The following is a 16,560-nucleotide window of genomic DNA, read 5'->3' as shown; positions in this document are numbered from 1 at the left end:
AAAAAATTCAATGAGACCTTGTTTCACGCGGAACATACATTGAGCGGACCGAAAAATGCTTATAATCCTTGCGCTATTGAAAAGGTTACCATGGAAATGAAATCATGTGATCGCGACTCACGAGCTAAACTTGACTTGGGCAAAGCCAGAAATGCGAGAGGAATTCTCACTAACTTCCGTTTCTTATCAGTAAAGTTGATGACGCGTATTTCATCACGGAGTTCTAAGTGACGTAATTTACGTCATATCCCGTGAACAAGGTTTCATTAAAGAAAATGCTTTTATGGCATACTTATGAGTGATTATGTTACATATGATAAAACTAATAAACCATTGGTCTATAACAAAACTACTAAAACTATTGGTCTATAATAAAACTACTAAAACCATTGGTTTATAATAAAACTAATAAAACCATTGGTTTATTATAAAACTAATAAAACCATTGGTTTATTATAAAACTAATAAAACCATTGGTCTATAATTTACATACGTTTCCTCACGGACTGTAAATTTTAGATTTACAGTCCGTGGTTTCCTTACACAGCCGCCAAAACTCGGGGGCGCTCAAATTCTTTTTGGGGGTGCCAATGCCTTGAGTCATTTTTATCTCCCCACCTATGAAATTAGTACTCATTTGGGGGCGCTGAGCATCCCCTGGCGCCCCCCCCCCATGTACGAGCCTTCCGTACATCGTAAAGTTTATTTTTTTTTAAATCTTTTTATATAAATTTAAAAGAAAAATTCCTGGTCACAAAACATTTGTGCCTATTTTCGGGGAGTTTTCATTAATAGAGGGGGGGTTGAGGAGCCGTACGATCCCAATTTTGAAAATACGATCCATATCGAAGCTCTGTACGATAACCGGGCTTTCGGAATCTGGCAACGCTGAAAGCGTCCTTAGTAACGAATAGTCCATCACTTAGCAACCGTTTATCAGACAGCTTGACCTCAGAGCCTACTCAGCCCAGAATGGAGACTAGAAAACCAGAGTTAGAAAATGATCCATTAATTAAATTATTAAGATTAAACACCCATGAAACAGTTTTGGGTCAGTTAATGTTTCCACTGTTAGGCGTTTTGGTTGGTGCCGGAAGCTTTGTGTTAAAAAATGCTTCATTAAAGAGGCCCATTTTTTCAGGTCAAATTAAAAATTCATAAGCCTTTGTTTTCTTAACCAACCCAATATTTGACTTAGGGACTTTATATTTTACTAGGAATTCAACTGCATATTGCTGGTGGTTTAGTAGGAGGCTACTTAGGCTTCCTCGCTGAGGGCTACAGCCAGAAGAGATTCGCAGAAAGGGATGCTGTTATAAGACATTATATGAGTCTTCACCCTGAAGATTTCGTTCCTAAAGGTTAGGCAACACAATTAGGATTTTTGTACTACCACTTTTATTTACTTGAAATATTTTCACTTGATTTTACAGAAAAAGTGTACTACAAGGATGTTATGAAGTCATGGGCACCAATTCGTTAAATTACAGTGTTTTGAATCTATAATAGTTCTGTAAATAAATACTTAATGTAAAAAGTGAATACCCACTTTTATTCATGCATTAATCTTAGTATTTTAGTTTAAATAGGGAGCTAAAATAAACAAGCTTATTATTCAGTGTTTGGTATTTCATTGGAAATATTTTCTGTCTCTTCTTTTTCAGTTTCTTCACCAACTGTATCTTCCATTTTAGGAAGACTACGGATAGCTGCAGTCTTTCTAATAGGTCCTTTTCGAGGATCAATTACTCTTTGATCTGGAGAAATATTTCTGAAAATAATGTTATATTAGTCATTAAATTACTAATAAGAATTAGACAGCTTACAGGTATTTTAAATGTCGTGGGCATTTTGCAATAGAGCCGCATTCAGACATTTCCATAGCTTTCATTTTATGTCTCAAAGCCTCTAGATTTAGCATTGCATCCGTAATCTCCGTCATATAAGCCCTTCGAGTCTCATTATATTTATGAAAGGTCTTGGACTCTTGATCTAATTTCCATTCTGTATCTCTCATATCGTTATAAATTGAATTTCGGTCCTTTTCCAGTTGTTTTAAGTACCTCAGCAGCTGGTTCTTTAAAATAAACTATTAAAAATGCACCAGAAAATTTGCTTCAAGAACTTACTTCGGTCAGAGCATCCAAATCAAGATCGGCTAACAAAGCTGACATTCCTAATAAACATGACACATTTCTGACACTTAAAACACCACGTTTAAAGCCACACTAGAATGATAAAATTTAACCTTCAGACGTTTGATTTCTTGACGCGTCCACTTTCTCTTTCAACCAATCCCTCTGCCTTTCTAGTTGTTCGTTCACTTCAACTTGCGTAAAATATCTCACTTTCCATTCATCGTCTATTCAATCCCACAAAAAGGAATGTTCGTAACCAGGTTACTATTACGACTAACACAACATATAAATTTTGTGTACCATCACCGTGATCATTTTGATCCAGCTGTTGCTCCAAAGCGGACACAGTTTTTTGGAGATCTTCAATAGAATGTTCCAACATTGCCCTGCAAATTTTTGAGAACTCATTTTAAAATTTCTTACTACGTTCAATGTTAAACTCACTTCATTCGCAATTCACTTTCAACTTCGGCTTTTAGAGTTTCAGATTCATCTGGAATTGCTTTAGGCATTCTTTGAAAGAGGTATATCATTTGCATTTGTGATACTAAATTGGTTACTATGGCAACCATATGATAAACAATAGCTTAAAGGGTTGATGAATGGGATAAGGCAACACATGTACTTGTATGTTGTTTTTTTGTGTACAAATAAAGAACAAAGTTAATCTGACAAAAATTTATTGAAAGTTTTATGCAATAAATTCGTAAGGAATAGGTTCTAATAATTGGGGAGCATTATTCTTGGAAATAACAAAGTGGGCGCCCCTTGGTTGTTGTGGTTGCCTTTTAGTATGCACCCTGATTCCTTTTTTCTTGGCTTCTCCTTTCTTCTCTTGGTTTTCCTTTAATCTTTCCAAAAAGTCTTGACGGCATTTAGAATGCTTAATGTGCTCTACTCGGAGGTTGATACGCTTGGGAATGATACGATTCCTAAAATAAAATGATATCATTGATTCACCATATCATATAAAGGATTCTGCATTACTCTCACCTAACGCGCTTGTTCACAATAACACCTACAGCGTGAGGGGTTACGTTGAAAACTCTTCCAGTTTTGCCATGGTAGTATTTATAAGGCATTCCTTTTTGAAAGGCTCCATTACCCTAAGCATCAAAGTTCTTATTAGATATAACAATGTTAAAAATTAAATAATAACTTATAAATACCTTGATGTCAACGATATCGCCTCTCTTATAAACTTTAAGGAAAGTAGACAATGGTTCTACACCATGCCTCCTAAACTTCCTCGAGAATAAGTATCGGGTACCACGACGATAACCCTTTGTGTTGGTCATGTTTGTTTACCTAGAAACCGTGAAATAAACAAAGAACGCAAATAAAGATACATTTTGAACACCAAATTTGCCATTATAAACCTAAGCCTTAGATAAAAACCACATGTATAAAATCACCAAGGCTTACGAAATTAAGGTGTCGACAGAACTACCTTAAAACTAAAGGCTATATATTTACGATAAATACATATAGGTGCAAACCAGTATGCCGAATTGACAAATACAATAAAATAATAGCTAAAATTAATGAAAATTGTACATATAAAATATTAAAATTCTCTTACCACGTTGCAGACAAGACCGTCGAAAGAAAAAGATTTTTTAGACGTCGACGTCACGAATCGCAATAATTTATGAAAAAAAGAACCGTCTTAAACAGCAGTCGCCATCTAGTAAAAAAACCTTTCACTCTTAGTTTCTTTTTTTAGAACAAACTTATGGTGTAGGCTACCAAACTTTTAATCTTACTATTTAGAATCATTTTATATCGTTAATTATTTAATTTATTTTTGGATAAAAATATAATATTAAATAATAAAAGAGCATAATAAAAAATTTACAGATATTATTATTAGACAATAAAACTTTACATTAATTATACAGATATCATATTTACACAATTAAACTTTATAAAATTAAAATTTAAACAATTGGGTTTGCGGGTGTGCTTCCATTAGGTGTAAATGTAATTTCTGCAGGTTTTCCTGGTACCAGATGCGTAATCTTAACATTTTTTCGTCCTTCTTCAGTAAAAATCTCCATACATTGGCTTATGTACTTGTCAACATCAGAACGATGGCCCAACGTATACCTAAAATAGAAAAATTATATACACCTTAAATAAAAGTTTGATGTAAATAACGTAAACTTACCAACAACTTGATCCACTTTCTTGATTTTCACGTCTAATAGTTAACTCTCCCAAATATTGTTCATCACTTGGTCTTTGATAGATTGTAACATTCGTGATCTGAATTTTGCCATTTACTCTTTCAGCTTCAAATTTATATTCTTCAACGGAAACCTTTAAAATTAAAATGTCAAGGAAAAACAATACCAAAGAAACAACGTTTTAGGTATAAACAATTTTTACAAGAGAATTATCTTTAGAAGGAGCAGTTTTCTCAATTTCCTTCGCATATTTAAACACATCGACTGATTCAGGTGGATCTAAATAAATGTCTTTTTGCTTCCAAAAGTCAATATTCTAAATTAAAAAAAAAATGTTAATAGAATTCTTTTCATCTCTTTGAATTTACAAAATAATTTACATCTTTATTAATTTTTAAAGACATCAATGTTTGAGAGCGAAGCTTTCGCTTATGTTTGGCCAAAACGTCATACAATTTCAAATGGGCAGGGGCTGGACAATGCTCGAATCTTCTTTTGCGGTTTATTGCTGGTTGAGAATGTTTCTTGGCTAGCCTCTTCAAAGGAACAGTTGCTAATTTCTGTTTGTGATAATGAAAACTGTTAGCGGCAATTGCCACTGAAACTGATGGGTCCAGACACAGAGGCTCTGATGATATCAATAGTAAAGCCGCCTCAACTGCTTGGCGTTCATCCTGAGACCATTTCTGGCCATCATTTGTTAGCAAGGCTACGTCACTTAATATTGTCTAAAATGAGAGACATATTAGATAATAATCATAACTAAAAATTTTAATATAAATAAGTAAATTACCTGTGTTGATGGCTTTAAAAGAACATGACGGTAGTCGTACGTGGAAGGGTTAGACGACCGTCTATAGTCTCGAACTTCAACTACAACACAGCCTCCGTAAAATACATTTGCTTGGGATTTCTCCAAAATATCAATTAATAAAGGTGGTAACTCTTCATTGTCTACGTAGTTTAAGATTTCATCTTCCTCATAAGGCATTCTGATAGTTTCTGTGCAATTTCCTGACTTGGTTTTAAGCATTAAAGAGTATCCCTCATTTCCTGGGTAAAGGTTTATCACAATGCAATTTAGCTTTTCCTTTTCCATGACTTTTTGAAGTAAATGTGAGCCAGGTTGAAAGTTCTACAATAAATTGTTTGATTAATAAGTACAGTAATATTAATGAACATGAGAAATTACCTTAATATCATCATTCTGAGTGTTATCAGAGTGGAATGCTGCAACTAGTTTATCTTGAAATGTTTTCCTAGTTAACATTTAAAAATATTTAGTACCTCATTAACAAAGTAATTATTTGCACATTATTACGTACCATTTTGTTTCAGGCTTCATTGAATCATCCACTTTTTCACTTAAATTACAAAAGGAAAAATTATAAGGAATTGGAAACAATTTAGGATAACCATCACGAGGTCGCCGGTAGATGTCGCTGGCTGTTGGTTGTCAGTTTAATGAGGAAACTCTACAAAAATACGCGGCTACCGTCTACGTTTCAAAATCTATTCACCCGTTAAAGGCCGTGAAACTAAATATTTCATATAAAAATCGGTAAACTGATGAAAATGAATAAAAATAATCAAGTAAATATGTTTTTTCGTTATGATTGGTTTGTTTATTAACTAAATACTGGTATAAATCGAAATGGGCCATGGAAATCAATTGATGCTCACAATGGAAATAACTTTTCTTATCATTGCAGGGTGCCAAGTGTATGCTGTGAGAATTGGTCCTTAAATATAAGCTGCTTAAAAATGGAAGACGCGTTACTGTTGGTGCTATCTGTTCTGGATGGCCGAAATTTTAATCCTCAACGTGATCCTAATATAAAAATTTTTGTGGAAGCCAAATTAGGCAATGAATGCCTTTCAACTGACTCCGTGCCTCTAGTGGCGAATCCAAGTTTTGACTACGAACTCGCTTTCGAGCTATCAAAAAAATCATTTCAACTGAACAGACTTCACAGAACACCCTTGAAAGTCAATTGCATAATGATCAACACAAACACAAATAAACAGGATGTAATTGGAAATGTAGTTATGGATCTACGATCAGCTTCTTATGATACCATGGAATATAAATGGCACAAGCTACTAAACAGCAAGTTCTCAAAGCACAGACCAGAGTTATCAATGAGGTTATATGTTGATTCTAACAAAAAAAAAGCCACTGAAATGGAACCTGTCCAAGTACCTTTTAAGAAAAACCCACCTCTAGTATCACGTCCACATTCACAAACTAAGGACAGAGATAACTCCAATATACAGATTATTTTCGATAGTGAAGAAAAAATGAAGCCCATTCTAAACATAAAAGAAGGTTATTATCAGATAGGACCTGTTAGTTCTTTGAATGAACAGTTTGTTTTCTCCGTTACTCTTGCATTTGCGGAAAATTTGGATAGTTTTGCATTTTCGCAGTCCTACGAAGAATACGTATTTTTTTATTCAATGTTTGTAAATGACGTATTTACTGAGAAATTTAACAACCTAACAAATGCCAATTTTCCGGTAGAGAGGGCTTCGGCTCGATTGAAGTCAAATCCGGAATACTTAAGTAGATACTTCAAACAAGAAGAATTTTTCCAAATAACGTTGCTCGGTGGCAGCACTACCTTGGCTTTTACAAACTTGACTCTAGAGACATTTGCAAGCCCAAACTTCTTTGATAATCCCAAACCCATTGAAGGAATTTATGAGCTAATTCCCCAGTCAAATTCAAAGATTAAAGGGTCGAAACAACCAGCCATTGGCATATCTATTAGCTTACAAAAAGAAAACCAAGAAAGCCTCCACATAAGCAAGGATGAAGCCCTTTCTGTGATAAACTTCAATTCTAGTACTAGTTCTGAATCAACACGCAAGAAACCGCCAAAAACATCCGCAAAATCAAAATTAAGTGATGATGAATACAGTGCCGAATTTGAGAAATCTAGTGAAATTGAAAACAGCAAAACCTCAATATCTGTTGATGATTCCACCCACATAAAAACGTCACATTTGCCAGAAAGACATGTTTTCAGCACTGAGAAGGACTTAAACACACATAGATTCACATTTACAGTTGATCTGAGGAGTTTTAAACTTGAGAATGGCGTAACACCCATCAAATGTTTTTTCCGCTACAGCTACCCATTTTTTGGAACATCAGATCCAATAGTTACACATCCTGCTGTCATGGTTACTTCTACTGAGGATACTATTATCCCTCACGGTTATTGCGCCTTCAACTTCATAACGACACCAGCCAAACTCAGTTCAACATTAAGGGAAATCCCGTTAATTTTAGAAGTAATTGAAGCTACAAATGCCAATGGAAAAGAACTGGAATGTTTAGTCGGAATAGGAAAAGTTCCATTAGACTCATTGTACAAAGCCCCAAAAGCAAACTACACGAGTGACACTGGACGATTGGGCTCCCGACGTACCTCGGCCAAGAAGTTATCCATGATCTCACTAAATGGGGATGAACTGGGCACATTATACATAGTAATGACTTTGGATAACTTAGGTCCAGCTATGATTGACGAGGAAAAACATCCCGAGATGATTGATGATAAATTGGATGACGATAAAATGCTAGATCCACCAGAAATAACCTCAGACCTTGGTATGCAAGATATAACAAAGCCAAAAGTATTAACTGCGAGGGATGTTTACAAAACTGCTTTAGAATTGGAGCTATGGAAGGAAAAACAGGAAGTATTATATCGTCAAAAACTTAAAGAACGCGAAGCTGAACACCTTCAAGCATTGACTGCTGAGTGGAAGAAAAGAGACTCAGATCGAGAAGTCTATCTTCGCAAAAGTGTCAAGGAAAACCAACAATTGGAGGATAAATTAAAAAGAGCCCTAGCTGATGTGGAACTAAGGGAACGACAAATATCAGCCAAAGAAAGTGAGCTTGAACAAAACATTAGGGAGTTTTTCGGTAAAGTTTCTAAGACTGAGTATGAAGCAAAGGACAACATTCGAAGAATAAAAACAGAGTGTGATTATAGAATTGAACTAGAGAAAGAAAAATTTAAAAATCTAGAACACGATTATAAAAAATTTCAAGAGAAGTTCACCATACAAGAGGGAAAGTTATTGGAAAAGGAAAATATTATACAAGCAGTTCAAAACAAACTCAACAGTCTTCCAGAATACGAATTACAAGCCAATATGACGGTGATCCAAGCTGAGAAAAATGATCTAAAGAAAAAACTAGAAGTGGCCATTGCGAGCAAAACAAGGTATAAAGAACAATGGGGCAAAGCGTTGAGACAAATATCTCTTTTACAACAACAGCTAAACACCGTTGAAAAGAATGAGCATCATAGGAAAATAAAAGAACTAGAAAAGGATCGACTGAAGGCCACTGCCCAGCGAGAAGAGAAAAGAGTGGCCACTGATAAACAGAAATTGGACGAAATTAAAGACGCTGTCCTTCAAATGAAGCAAAATTTTTCAGCAGGCAGTCAATCCAAGGAAGAAACTAATGTCAACGCTCAAAATCTAATCCCAAACTATGAACTTCGTAATGGGGCCAATTTTGTGATTGAAGTTCCGGATTCTACAATCAGCAGTGCAATATCATCGAAAGATCCTGTGACCTATCTCGACGGTTTAATTAGTGAAAAAGAAATATTGTTAGCCTCTGGACTTCATTCAAAGGACGATAATGTAATTAAGACATTAGATAAGTATATCAAAGAGTATCAGAACAAGGCTGCTAAACCTAACTAGTTGAAACTCGCCTTAAATTTTATTTTACTTGACAAACAACAATTATTTTAATTTATTTTTACGATTGTGAAAATGAAATTTTAAAATACAATTTATATTACCTGTACTTCTACCAGAGGTTTTTACTTCTGACCCTTTATTTCACGAATGTTTTAAACTTTCATAAATAAAACTTGGGATTTTTTAAATTATTATTTCTTAAAGTATTTTTGAAAGGGGTAACGCCATTTGAGGTTGATTTTGAGATACCCGAAGTATAGGGAGTTTACAGTATGACGTGCCACTACGTCACCCGTACTTTTTCCTATTGATAAAAAATTTCCCCCCACAATGGCGGCCATGCTCAAAGCTACGGAGTGATATTTCCCTATATTACCGCTAGGGGATCTCGGGACGTTTCTACACACAATCCAAGGGATTTGTGTGTATTGGTTTCAGGTACAGTGTCGGCCGATGCCGCTGTGTCGTACATAACTCTTTACCAGTAAGGATAATAAATAGGCGATATTATAAAGTCAGATATGCTTGCTCAACTTGTTAAAATGGGATAACGAAATAGTACAGTTAAAGCCTACGGATGAATTCATAGGCTCTTTGGTGGGAAAGCTAATGGAAGCATATAGTGGAAGGTGGCCTTTCCCATAAAAACAACATAAAGGCCACGTTACTTTATTATATCGCCTATTGGAACGATATCTAGTTCGACGCTACATTTACCGGCCTCGGCATCCCAATATAATGTTTTTAAATCTGAGCCCAAGAAGTAGTGTTGGGAATTTGCCCAATTTACTGCTTTTCCTCTTTTCGCTTTTAGGAAAAAAATCGACCAAACTTCGGAAACAATGCCTCCGGGCTGAATTTTTGCATACACCTTTATTTAGTGTTTATAAACGTTGTGTCAAAAGTCCCCATCATTGGGGTGTATGGAACTTTTTTTTGGCGGGAAAATGCCCGGCAAAAATGGTTTTTCACCAATATCTTCGTTATTATTACTTTTACAGAGCTCTATACTGTCAATTACAAAATTAATTAAAAGAAGAAAATGAAATCGAAGAACAAGAAGCTCAAAGCGAAGAATAATAAGTTTAAAAAACGATAAATTTTAAGAACATTAATTTATCATATCTATTTATTTGTGTTTTATTTACTTTTTAATTTATGTATTTATTAATATGGTAAAAATAAACCTAAGCATTAAAATATAGAAAGATTAAAAAAACGAACCCTCTTGCATAGTAAAATTTAAAAATGTTTTATTAAAAGACACGGCTTGTTTCGCTGCCGTTCGGTAGCATCATCAGATCATGGGCCAATAAAAGATTTCATGAAATCTTTTATTGGCCCATGATCAGATGCACATCGCACCTGATGATGCGACCGAACGGCAGCGAAACTAGTCGTGTCTTTTAATAAAACATTTTTAAATTTTACTATGCAAGAGTGGTCGTTTTTTAATCTTTCTACATTAATTTATTAATGTTTTTATTAATTAATATTTGATATTTACTTTATTTTTATAAAATTGGTTTTCATGTGCCGTGGTCGTAACGACCTAGAATGCCCCCTGGTGGTTGAATGTCAAGTCGGGCAGTCTTGAAACAATTTTTTTCGAACAAAGCGCAACATTTTGACTTAGAATTCCACTCAGAACATTTTTCATTCGAAATTGGCGTTAAACCAAGGATGTTTTTTATTAGAAAACGAAGGGTGGGGTATCAGTTATTATTTAATATTAAAATAAATACTTAATCAATTTAATCCAATTAAACTTTGACCTTCTCCAGAGCAACAGGGCTACTTTGAAATATATTAGAAGTTTTAATTAATAAGCAATATGTAAGAAATATACCGTTTTTCGTTATAATTTAAAGATATTTTAACTTTTTTAGCTAGTGACCTTTGACCTTTTGATACAATCAACCTTTTAAGAGCTTATAAAGATGAATAAGACAATTTGAAGAAGAATGACACCTCATATGTTGAGTTTGGGTAAATAATTTTTGAATTATAAGCGATTATAAAATGGCGGTTATTTTCCAAGATGGCGGTGAAAGTTGGCACCATTGAGTTGGGAATATTAATCTAGAGATCCAATCAAATCTGCTCCCCGCGAAACAAGTTTTTGAAAAATACGAATGTGCCGTCTGCTCTAAAATGACGAGCAAACGTTGTCATATGACTCGTGACGCCATCCATTATTTTCAAGATAAAAAATCTTTTTGCTTGAAAACGCGTCTTATTTGAACGAACCATTGAGAGATAGACGGCGCCACGGGTAGAATGATAACGTTTTCTCGTCATTTGGGACGCCGATGGGAGCAGACGACAGTATTCTTATTTTTAAAAACTTGTTTCGCGAAATACTGAAATCCGACGTTTTGATTGGACCTCTAGATTAATATTCCCAACTCAATGGTTGGCACTGCAGACTTTAGGACTTTGCGGAGGTTCTATAAGACCATAACCTCTTTCGATTGTGAAATTTTTAGGCTTGGAGGAATAAAACAAGTATACAGGAGTTGCGGAGAGCTGCGAAATCGGTTTCGTCAGTGACCGTGAACTCGCGCGAGACGGAGGGGTTCAAACGCGACTAGCGCCAACTGCATACGGAATTTTGAAACTATTCTCATTTTATAGCATTGTTTTCGCGTCGTCTGGTTTGTTTTATTCCTCCAAACAAATACGAGTCATTTTGGAAAAAGGCGCAAGGAATTTAGAAAGGTTTCAAAACAAACCAGACGACGCGAAAACAATGCTATAAAATGAGAATAGTTGCAAAATTCCGTATGCAGTTGGCGCTAGTCGCGTTTGAACCCCTCCGTCTTGCGCGAGTTCACGGTCACTGACGAAACCGATTTCGCAGCTCTCCGCAACTCCTGTATACTTGTTTTATTCCTCCAAGTTTTAGGTATGGCATATTTTTTTCCACAAAAAAAACATGGAAGCCGTACTAAAAACATTGGCACTGCGATTGCGCAGAAACGACTGCTCAGACGCTAAATTCAAATAAGACCATTCTTGTCGAAAACGTGCTCAGCATTAATTTTGTAATTGACAGTATAGCTGTAAAAGTAATAATCACGAAGATATTGGTGAAAAACCATTTTTGACGGGCATTTTCCCGCCAAAAAAAAGTTCCATACACCTTAATGATGGGGACTTTTGACACAACGTTTATAGACACTAAATAAAGGTGTATGCAAAAATTCAGCCCGGGGGCATTTTTTCCGAAGTGAAATCCTAAAGTTACTGGACTATTTGTGCATTCGATATTTTATTCAAAATACTATAACGTTAAAAAATATATTTTGGTTTAGGTCAGCACCATTTTTACTAATCTCTTCGGTTATATCAGTAAATAATAATTTTAAGCGAAGTTTTGGGGGTATCTTACGGACCTCCATTTTCGTGTAAAACTTTACATAACGTTCCTCAAATTTTCATGAAAGCAGCTGATGAAAGTTATATTTTTGAATAGCTGGAGCTAAATTTAACTTAGATTTGGAATTGCGTAACTTAATTTTTATTAGAAATAAGGTTTTTTTGGACAGCGTATACGAGCACCCGCATATAAATTGAGTGTTTCCATAACATATAAATTGAGTGACACCATAAGTAACGTTATGAAAAAAGTATGATCATTGGCGAAATAGTGTCTCCCTCTGGCGCAATCCATCCAAGCCGCCGAAAGCCGAAACATTACTTCGCGTGTCCTTATCATAAGTAACATAACAGAGTATCGTTTAAAATGTTAAATCAGGGCCGGCTCAAGAAATTTTATACACCCGGGCAAGGGGGATTTTTGGCGCCCCTCTTATTTTAAACTAAATTAAACTACCCCCCCCCCCCCGTAAAAACATTACCATGTCCATGTTATAAATTTACCGTTTTCATAATATAAATATTCCCTTTAATCACTTTCTAAATACTTTGTGTAAACATATTTAATGCCTTATGGTACATGGTCATTTTACATGGAGCTTGAAACACTAGGTAAGGTGGCCAGACCAGTATACCTTAAGTACATTAATTATAATGTCCATACTGAATACAGTGAATAGTATCACGGTTTATATACTTGAAATAAAAGAATTAAGTTTACGAAGAACCCGTGAGTTAAAGATAAAATAATGGATATTTCTATTTTAAACTCACGGGTTGTTCTTAGTAAACTTAATTCTTTTATTCCTTACATTAATTGCTTTAACAAATTAATTAAAACAGTATAGGGAGCTAACAGTTCTACGTCTCACGACGTCACCCATGCTTTTTCCTATTGAAATTTTTTTTTACCCAACATGGCGGCCACAGCCAAAGCTACGGAGTGTAAGTTCCCTATTTGGCGGCATTTATTAAGGCCTACACTTATGAACTTTTTTAAAGCTGTCGCTTTCTTTTCTGCTTCAACGGCTTATCTTAATTTCCTTTTTATATAATCTTAATTCAATTCAACGTGACTCTAATTAATATCTATCTAACTGAAACTAATAAATGGCTTTCTGCGCGTGCGCGTAAAATAGAAATGACTAACTGTAACCACGGACACATGACAGATTAAGGGGGAAGAATACAGTAAAAGCCTCTTCTTCGTTCAAGCTGAACGTTTCTATTTTAACGATTACATAATTGAATTATATTTTTATTATTAAGCTGAACCTTCCTCTAGTTCTTAAAATAATTTTGATAATTCTAATATTAATAGTTAACGAGATATAAGGTCCTAACTAAAGGGTAGTTTGGGCGCTTGCCCAACTTGTTTAGCTACGGGGGTCTGAATTAAAACGTAATACCTTAATTACTTTTAAATTTAAAATTGTCAAAATTATTTTAAGCACTAAACAAAAGGCTGTTCTACAATTAAATATTAATTTTATAAGTTAGAATACAAAATTAAAAGAGTTCAGCTTGAAATAGCGCGGAAGTACTAAGTAGACAATGGCCACTGTAGTCTTCCCCCTTAAATCGTACCGATGGACTGCTTTGGAACTAGCCATCGAAAACGATTTAAATGCATTTTAGAATATTAAATGCAGGTTCGTTATAGCCTAAGAAACAAATAGAATTCTTGGAGATGGCCTGCTAGTTTATTTATCATAAAGCTGGATAAACGTAACGAAATAGCAAGCAAGTACATTGAAGTACTGTATTATTTTGGGCTTCATTCTATTCTTGTGGCCCTAAATAGGTTAGAGTGTGTAATAACTGGTGGCTTAACCGGGGAGTCGGGGTCCGGCTCTTGTAACCCATAAGGGCGGTGGTGCACTGGGAAATGTTAGCTCTGATCAAATGGTCCTTTCTCCACCTCCGACTTTGGCCAGGTTTGGCTGTAAACTGAGCTTCGGCTCAGGCTAACGGAGAGGGTCCGTGCAACCTGGCCGCCTTGGCGGATTGGGTAGCCTGCTGTGGGGCGGCGGGCCTCCGTATGAGGGCACGGTGGTCCTGTTTCCAGGCCTTTTGGAGTCACACCGGGATCTCCGGTGCCAGCTGTGCCGGGTTATGTGGACCGCTGTATTCCCGTCGTTCCCCTTTAGGAGCTCTTTACCTACGTAGGTAGGGTGTCGGCTGGAGTTGCTATAGCATCTACTCTAAATCCCACGGCTGTGTGCGAAGTGACTGTGAGAACTGGTCCACCCATTGCTGCACCTTCTGCTGGGTTGAGTGGTTTGCGTAAAAGGTGCGACCATCAGTAGTAGGGTACTACTACCCGAGGGGCTAACCACTTCCCGTAATCGGTGTACACCCTAACTGTAATGATTACGTAATCTTCTGTAATCTTTTGTACTCATTCGTAATCCCGTAATCATTTGTAATCTTCGTACTCATCTGTAATCACCCGTAATCATTACGAAATCACGTGTAATCATTTGTAATAGCGCGAAATCATCTGTAATCACGCGTATTCATTGGAATTATCCCGTACTCAATTACTCATCTGTAACAATTTTAAAGATTTGGGTTGCCTGTAAACTCATCGTAATCGTTCTGCACTCATTAATGATTACGTAATTGGTGTACAGGCAAATTCTTACTGGCTAGCCCCTCGCTACTACCCATGCTGGATTTGTCACCTGTCCGGGCTTTGGGACGCTGGCGCAGGGCACTATGATGATAGGCCTCCGGTGGTATGGCCCCTGTTGCTAGGTACACCCTTCTAAAAATTATGACACACTTCTATTCTTGTAGTATCGCCCAACCACTTTTTCTTCTTCATATTATATACCCTGGTTTATAATGAAAATACCAGGAAAATGCTTTATCCGTCAGAAATATGCACCGTAATTTTGTGGTTTATTTACTATTGTAAAATAAATAGTCGCAAAAAAGTTCATCGACGATGCTGGACATTTTGGTTGGGAAAACGGTTTGTATTTCTAAGTAGCTAAAGATTTTTCAAATTATGTTATGCTTTCATTAAAAATTTTATAAACAAATCCAATTCTTGGTAAACCAAAAAGGCGCACAACTCAATTTCGGCGCCCCTCTCAAACCGGCGCCCCGGGCAGTTGCCCGGGTTGCCCGGCCCTTGAGCCGCCCCTGTGTTAAATTGAGTGTTACCATAAGTAACGTCAAGAATGTATTGAAGTGACTAAGAATATTTCAGCATGGCATTAATCCCTGGTACCATCCTCACAGCTTTTGTGGAGAAAGTTCGCCTGCATTTAAGGGGCATTTAAGGTTATACGATATAGCAAACTTGAATTTAAGCTCCAAAGGCTGCGAGGATGGGAGCCAGAATCAGGCTTGGAAATAAGGTTTATTTCTAAACTGGTCTATTTAGCCAGTGACTCCCAACTCTTGAATTATTTAAGTGGTCACGTAGACCAGTTGGTCTCCTCTAAAATGACGAGAAAACGTTATTTTATGACCCGGAAAACGCGTCTTATTTGAACGAACCATTGAGAGATAGACGGCGCCACGGCTAGAATGATAAAGTTTTCTCGTCATTTGGGAGCAGACGGCAGTATTCTTACTTTTTAAAAACTTGTGTCGCGAAATACTAAAATCCGACGTTTTGATTGGACCTCTAAATTAATATTCCCAACTCAATGGTTTAATCATAAGTAACGTAATAAAAATTATAACTATGTAATAATGTTCCTTGGTGGGACAGGGTAAATTATATTTTTAGTTAGTACTGATTATTTCTGAACTACGTATTCGGTTGCGTTAACTAATTTTAATTTTAAGTGAAATTTCTAGGCAATTCGCGGGATCCAACCGACCCGCGTACGCGTTGTGATATTTGAATTTCGTAACAATTGATACAGGTGCCATCTAGTTTCAAACAATTTCGTTTGCGTGTCGCTACTTCATTTCCAAAACCAGGTACCTCGTAAAATTCGGTTTGTTTGGAAATCAATTTAAATTATCGTGTTCGTGTTTTGCTACCTTATTTCCAAAACCAGGTAACTCGAAAAATTCTTTTTCGATAAAATTCCTCTTGGGTTTGTTAAGTCAACGACCAAGACGATTGGAAATTTGTTCAAATTTAAATT

The 16,560-nt window shown here is 36.0% G+C and overlaps 5 protein-coding genes across 7 annotated transcripts; 2 read left to right on the top strand and 3 right to left on the bottom strand.

Annotated features, from left to right (window-relative positions):
• The first annotated feature begins 915 nt into the window (after window positions 1-915).
• Window positions 916-1,620, top strand: ND-B14.5B (NADH dehydrogenase (ubiquinone) B14.5 B subunit). Its single transcript, XM_090175111.1, has 3 exons — window positions 916-1,141; window positions 1,218-1,361; window positions 1,434-1,620. The coding sequence occupies exons 1-3, from the start codon at window positions 973-975 to the stop codon at window positions 1,481-1,483; spliced, it is 363 nt and encodes a 120-aa protein (XP_090031237.1). The 5' UTR covers window positions 916-972; the 3' UTR covers window positions 1,484-1,620.
• On the bottom strand, window positions 1,517-2,657 carry LOC149945503 (coiled-coil domain-containing protein 169-like). The gene is made up of 6 exons (XM_090175110.1): window positions 2,583-2,657; window positions 2,439-2,524; window positions 2,249-2,362; window positions 2,130-2,176; window positions 1,827-2,077; window positions 1,517-1,771 (listed from the first exon to the last, which is right to left on the bottom strand). The coding sequence occupies exons 1-6, from the start codon at window positions 2,648-2,650 to the stop codon at window positions 1,612-1,614; spliced, it is 726 nt and encodes a 241-aa protein (XP_090031236.1). The 5' UTR covers window positions 2,651-2,657; the 3' UTR covers window positions 1,517-1,611.
• Window positions 2,658-2,801: 144 nt separating this feature from the next.
• Window positions 2,802-3,802, bottom strand: RpL21 (ribosomal protein L21). Of its 2 annotated transcripts, none has more exons than XM_090174670.1 (4): window positions 3,721-3,802; window positions 3,308-3,446; window positions 3,132-3,244; window positions 2,802-3,070 (listed from the first exon to the last, which is right to left on the bottom strand). In XM_090174670.1, exons 2-4 carry the CDS (start codon window positions 3,434-3,436, stop codon window positions 2,830-2,832), a joined length of 483 nt encoding a protein of 160 aa, XP_090030796.1. In that variant the 5' UTR covers window positions 3,437-3,446; window positions 3,721-3,802; the 3' UTR covers window positions 2,802-2,829. The 2 variants fall into 2 exon arrangements, with proteins under 2 accessions (XP_090030796.1, XP_090030797.1); XM_090174671.1 differs by lacking the exon at window positions 3,721-3,802 and adding an exon at window positions 3,564-3,695.
• A 184-nt stretch (window positions 3,803-3,986) lies between these two features.
• On the bottom strand, window positions 3,987-9,292 carry Spt20 (transcription factor Spt20 homolog). Of its 2 annotated transcripts, none has more exons than XM_090174779.1 (8): window positions 9,166-9,292; window positions 5,653-5,691; window positions 5,520-5,586; window positions 5,121-5,462; window positions 4,708-5,055; window positions 4,530-4,643; window positions 4,309-4,460; window positions 3,987-4,247 (listed from the first exon to the last, which is right to left on the bottom strand). In XM_090174779.1, exons 2-8 carry the CDS (start codon window positions 5,670-5,672, stop codon window positions 4,079-4,081), a joined length of 1,212 nt encoding a protein of 403 aa, XP_090030905.1. In that variant the 5' UTR covers window positions 5,673-5,691; window positions 9,166-9,292; the 3' UTR covers window positions 3,987-4,078. The 2 variants fall into 2 exon arrangements, with proteins under 2 accessions (XP_090030905.1, XP_090030906.1); XM_090174780.1 differs by lacking the exon at window positions 9,166-9,292 and adding an exon at window positions 5,750-5,855.
• On the top strand, window positions 5,763-9,256 carry LOC149945501 (centrosomal protein of 120 kDa-like). Its single transcript, XM_090174778.1, has 2 exons — window positions 5,763-5,920; window positions 6,040-9,256. The coding sequence occupies exon 2, from the start codon at window positions 6,092-6,094 to the stop codon at window positions 9,062-9,064; it is 2,973 nt and encodes a 990-aa protein (XP_090030904.1). The 5' UTR covers window positions 5,763-5,920; window positions 6,040-6,091; the 3' UTR covers window positions 9,065-9,256.
• Window positions 9,293-16,560: the final 7,268 nt, after the last annotated feature.

Source organism: Leiobunum rupestre, chromosome 5 (genome assembly GCF_980474605.1).
Source record: "Leiobunum rupestre chromosome 5, qqLeiRupe1.1.hap1, whole genome shotgun sequence".
Lineage (NCBI taxonomy): Eukaryota > Metazoa > Arthropoda > Arachnida > Opiliones > Sclerosomatidae > Leiobunum > Leiobunum rupestre.
The sequence above is the reverse complement of the archived record's forward strand: the minus strand, read 5'-3'. Positions and strand labels throughout refer to the sequence as shown.